This window comes from Suricata suricatta, chromosome 16 (assembly GCF_006229205.1).
Source record: "Suricata suricatta isolate VVHF042 chromosome 16, meerkat_22Aug2017_6uvM2_HiC, whole genome shotgun sequence".
In the NCBI taxonomy this organism is placed as follows: domain Eukaryota; kingdom Metazoa; phylum Chordata; class Mammalia; order Carnivora; family Herpestidae; genus Suricata; species Suricata suricatta.
In genome coordinates, this window is record NC_043715.1 from 58,291,331 (window position 1) to 58,295,878 (window position 4,548).

At 50.6% G+C, this 4,548-nt stretch overlaps 1 protein-coding gene across 1 annotated transcript in view; it reads left to right on the forward strand.

Annotated features, from left to right (window-relative positions):
- The window catches only part of LOC115280341 (zinc finger protein 551-like), a 38,356-nt gene extending 34,851 nt beyond the window's left edge, over positions 1 to 3,505 (forward strand). Inside the window, 1 exon segment of the mRNA XM_029925170.1 lies at positions 2,175 to 3,505. Coding sequence (XP_029781030.1) covers positions 2,175 to 2,933 — 759 coding nt within the window. The 3' untranslated portion in view covers positions 2,934 to 3,505.
- The last annotated feature ends 1,043 nt before the right edge of the window (positions 3,506 to 4,548 follow it).

Genomic DNA, 4,548 nt, shown 5'->3' on the forward strand with positions numbered 1-4,548 from the left:
TGGGAGGTACCTATGCTGTGCCTATTTATAGGTATAAGGGAGGGTGTGGTCTAAAGAGTGACGTGTACTGGAGATGGAATCTGAATTCATAGCCTGGGTGGTTTGGAGGAGAATTCCAGGTTTGTATACGAGGAATGATCTCCAGACCAGGGGAACCAGCTGGCAGAAGTGTTTGTCCGGCCACCACCTGTTCTGGGCTGGACAAAATGACTAATAGGAGATGGGGAAAGAGTAAGCAGGCTCCAGCCACGTCACACAAGGGGCTTGAACACCTGGTGTCTTGTCTGAGTTGGGGCCTGCGGGGCACAGTGAAGGTGTGGCAGGCAGACTAGGAGTCGTGCTCCTGGGGGGGAGCTGCTGCCTCCGTGTTCAGTTACTGACGTCATGCAGGGTCAGGTGACTTTTACGGATGTGCTTGTGCATTTGTCTTGGGAGGAGTGGGGGCTACTTAATAAGGCCCAGAGACTTGTGTCACGACGCAGTGTTTTCTGTGCTTTGCACTTACGGTCCTCCTGGGTAAGGCCCCACATACCCAGTTTTCTGGGCTGTGCTCTACTCTTTCTTCCCCTCACCGGTTCCCTTTTTCTTCCCAAAGCTGCCATGGGCACTGCCGGCTTCCTTCAGTAACACAGGTTTTCTGGGTGCCAGGGTTCAGCGGTGTGAACTGCCCCCTTCAGTCCCTGTGGTCACCCTGCTTGCCCTTTTCCTGGCTGCATTCGCGATACCTCTGTGCTCCAGGTTCTACCCCTTTCTAGACTTGGCGTTTCCTTGAGCCTACCTGTGTCATGAATTACCATCGTGGCCACTGCTTATGTGGCCCATGGTGCTGATCCTGCATGACATTTCTGGTGTTCTTTTTTTAATACTTAATTGTCTTTTAACCTCTTGTGGGTGGGCTGCTCTGGGCCACTGCTTTCCTACTTGCCCTGTCTTTCGTCTATGACTTGTTTTTTCCAGATCTTTTGTCGTTGCTGAACTTAGCAGGGGAAAGAACTCTGAGTCCCTGATTGAGAAGTCAGGACTCTAGCCATGGCAGGAGGGACGTGGACAGGGCCTGGTGAGTGGGGTCATGGGGAGGGAGCTTCACGGCTGGCTTCAAATAGCACCAGAAACCTGTCCTGGGCACCACTCCTGTTTGGTGCCCAGGGTACAGACCAAACCTTTTCTATCTTTATCTTCTCGTTCTAGACACTTTATATACTTAATAATTTCTGTTCTGACCTCCAACCCAGTGCTGTCCACGCCCAGTCACCGGTGCTCTCTGCTGCTCCTTCTGCAGTGCTCTCCTGTGTTGGACAGTGCTAATATGTCGTGAGACATACGTGCATTCTTAAATTGTTCTTGAGCGCCAGTTGCTCATTTTAAGTCAGATATTCCTGGGCCTAGACATACATTTCTGTATAGTGCTGACTAATAGCTAAGGCCCTTCTAAAAATCATTTGCAGAGGAGTAAATTGGATGGCCTCCTTGCTGGTTCTCCCTGACCTACACCCCGTCCTTGGGTCTTCGCCCCTTGTGAGGCTTCTGCATTCTGTGAGCCTTTGAGGCCCAGTATTGCACAGCAGCTTTTCCTTCAGCCTGACCCCACATTTGCTGTCCTACCAACACCCCCACGGACTAAGTAGGAGACATGTCTGTGATGGGGTTGCCCCTTCCCCAAAGCCCCCATTCACTTAAACAGCATTTTTCTGCCTGCAGGCTACTGGTGTGCAGCGGAAGAGGAAGAGGTGCCTTCCAAGCAGACCGTTTCTGTAGGAGCCCACGGTAGTATTTCCAAGGCGGGTTCGTCAACCCAGATGGCATACCCTTGTGACATTTGTGGCCCCGTCCTGAAAGGCCTCTCACACCTGGATGAACACCAGGAAGCTCGCCAAGGACTGAAGCCTTACACGTGTGGGGCATGTGGGAGACAGTTCTTACTCAGTGCGAGCTTTCACCAGCACCGGAAGCAGTACGGTGTAGAGAAACCCGTAAGAAGAGACAAAGGCAAGACCTCATCTGTGAAGAGCTGTAGGGTTTGTGAAGAACCTGACCTGTCAGAAAAGCCCTTTCCATGTGAGGCGGAGCGGAGCTTCCAGGCCAGTTTGGGCAGTCTCCAGCGGCAGGCCCCCCACAGCAAGAAGAAGACGAAGAGGACTGGGAGCGGGGAGGCCTCTCGCAGCGGACAGACGCAGTACAAGTGCAGCGAATGCGGGAAGGCCTTCAACCGCAAAGACACGCTCGTCCAGCACCAGAGAATCCACACTGGGGAAAGGCCCTACGAGTGCGGCGAGTGCGCGAAGGCCTTCAGCCGCAAAGCCACACTGATCCAGCACCAGAGAATCCACACCGGGGAAAGGCCCTACGAGTGCAAAGAATGTGGGAAAGCCTTTAGCCGCAAAGACAACCTTACTCAGCACAAAAGAATTCACACTGGAGAAATGCCTTACAAGTGCAGTGAGTGTGGAAAGTACTTTAGCCATCACTCCAACCTCATTGTACACCAGAGGGTTCACAATGGAGCGAGGCCTTATAAGTGCAACAACTGTGGGAAAGTCTTCAGACACAAATCCACCCTTGTTCAGCATGAGAGTATCCATACTGGAGAAAATCCTTATGTTTGCAGTGATTGTGGGAAATCATTTGGCCACAAGTACACCCTCATTAAACACCAGAGAATTCACACTGAAGCAAGGCCTTTTGAGTGCACTGACTGCGGGAAATTCTTTAGTCGAAGCTCTGACTTTATTGCACACCAGAGAGTTCACACAGGGGAAAGGCCATTTGTGTGCAGCAAATGTGGGAAAGATTTCATCAGAACATCCCACCTTGTTAGGCACCAAAAAGTTCACACTGGAGAAAGGCCATACGAGTGCAACGAATGTGGGAAAGCCTATAGTTTAAGCTCCCACCTCATTCGGCACCAGAAGGTCCACACTGCAGGACGGCTTTAGGAGAGCTTTCAATACAATAGGACTCCTAAGGAGAGAGGCTTTGTTTACCCTTGGAGAGGAAGGTACCGGTCAGATGGGATCCTCATACATCTGAACGTTAGCACTGGGGAGAGACCTTAATGCCAGGTCCAGGGAAGCTCTCGTGGCTAGAGTTGCACTTACAGACCCGCTCAGGTTCCTTGCCAGATTTGTCTCCCAAAGCCTGTGGCTGAAACCATCTCAGCTCTACCAGCTTAGTTACCATATGTCTCAGGGAAGGTAGAACTTTGTCATCTCCAGTCCCTGGAGGGAATTATGAGAATCCTGAATTAAATGGGCTTTCTCATTCCCTTCCCACTGACTGGTAAAGGTGTGGCCCTCACCCATCTTTAGCCAAGAGGACCTGAGCTGTGTGCTGTGTTCTGAGGACTTACAGAAAACGTTTATTTTCTTCATGGACATTGTTGGTCTCATGTGGTACTCATGTGGTACGTGTGACACGTTTTCCAGCCTGCAAGTCAACCAACCTGGAGAACTGCTTGTCTTCTGTTGCTGTGGTCTCTGTGATAATAAAGACATTATTTAAGCCATCATTAATCTTGGTTCTTTTTACTGTGTGGATTGATTTGCAAACAATTAGGCTCTGCAACAACCTGAAGAGGTAAAGGGTGCTTGTGGGGGCCTCCTGCTTCAGGGGCCTCAAATGGGAGAGCAGGCTGGCTGAGATCCACTCTCAGTCCAGTTCTGGTGGTGCTGACAAAAGCTTCTTTGGTGAGAGTTCGGCGGTTTGTGGGCCTGGTTTTGTCTGGATTTCAGCATAATTTGAGGGTCCAGACATCACCCTGAGGGCGGTGTTGAGGAAGGTGGCGGCAGCCTTCTCTATGTTTGGAGCAGCGGGGATCGAGTGTCTTATTTCCAGCATAGGTGCCATGTTTCCCAGCACTGTCAAGGGGAAGCTGTTTCTCAGGACCTGCCAAGTGCCAGGTGCTCCGAAGGCCAGAGTCTGATCTGGTGCCCAAGTCTCTGGTTACAAGGTCTACCATCCCAGGAAGGAAACAAAAATAAATTTCACCCTGGGTGTGAATAATTGGAATTGGGGAGACTGCAGCAAATGAGCGTGGATGTGCCCATTTTAAAAATATCCACAGACATTGCAGTCACTATGGCCGTATAAGAGCAGGATGCCTGGAAATTCTTAGCATCTCCAGGGCCGTGGCACTCTCCGACCAAGATCAGTGGCAGAGCAAAAGAATGTAATGTTTATCTTGATTCTTGTACCTCCCTGAGTGTAGATTTTATGACCGTCCAGAGCTTCTGGTGACTCCTTGCAAACAGCCTTCATTGCTTGCCAGTTTTTCTTAGTGCTGAGGAAGAGATTCTCCTCACAGGGCATTTGGAGAGGGTAAAGTCACTATATTGATGCTCAATCTGGTTTTCCTTAGAAGTGCAAGACCCGGATGTTGCAGTGGAATCATTTTTATAGTTTCATTGAGGGGTAGTCAACATGCAACATTCTGCACATGCCTAAAGTGTACCATTTGGTAAGCCTTAATGTATGTATAGACCTAAGAATCACCCAGCCATGTTCTTGGACATACACCCCCCCCCCCCCCCCCCCCCCCCCCCCCCCCCCCCC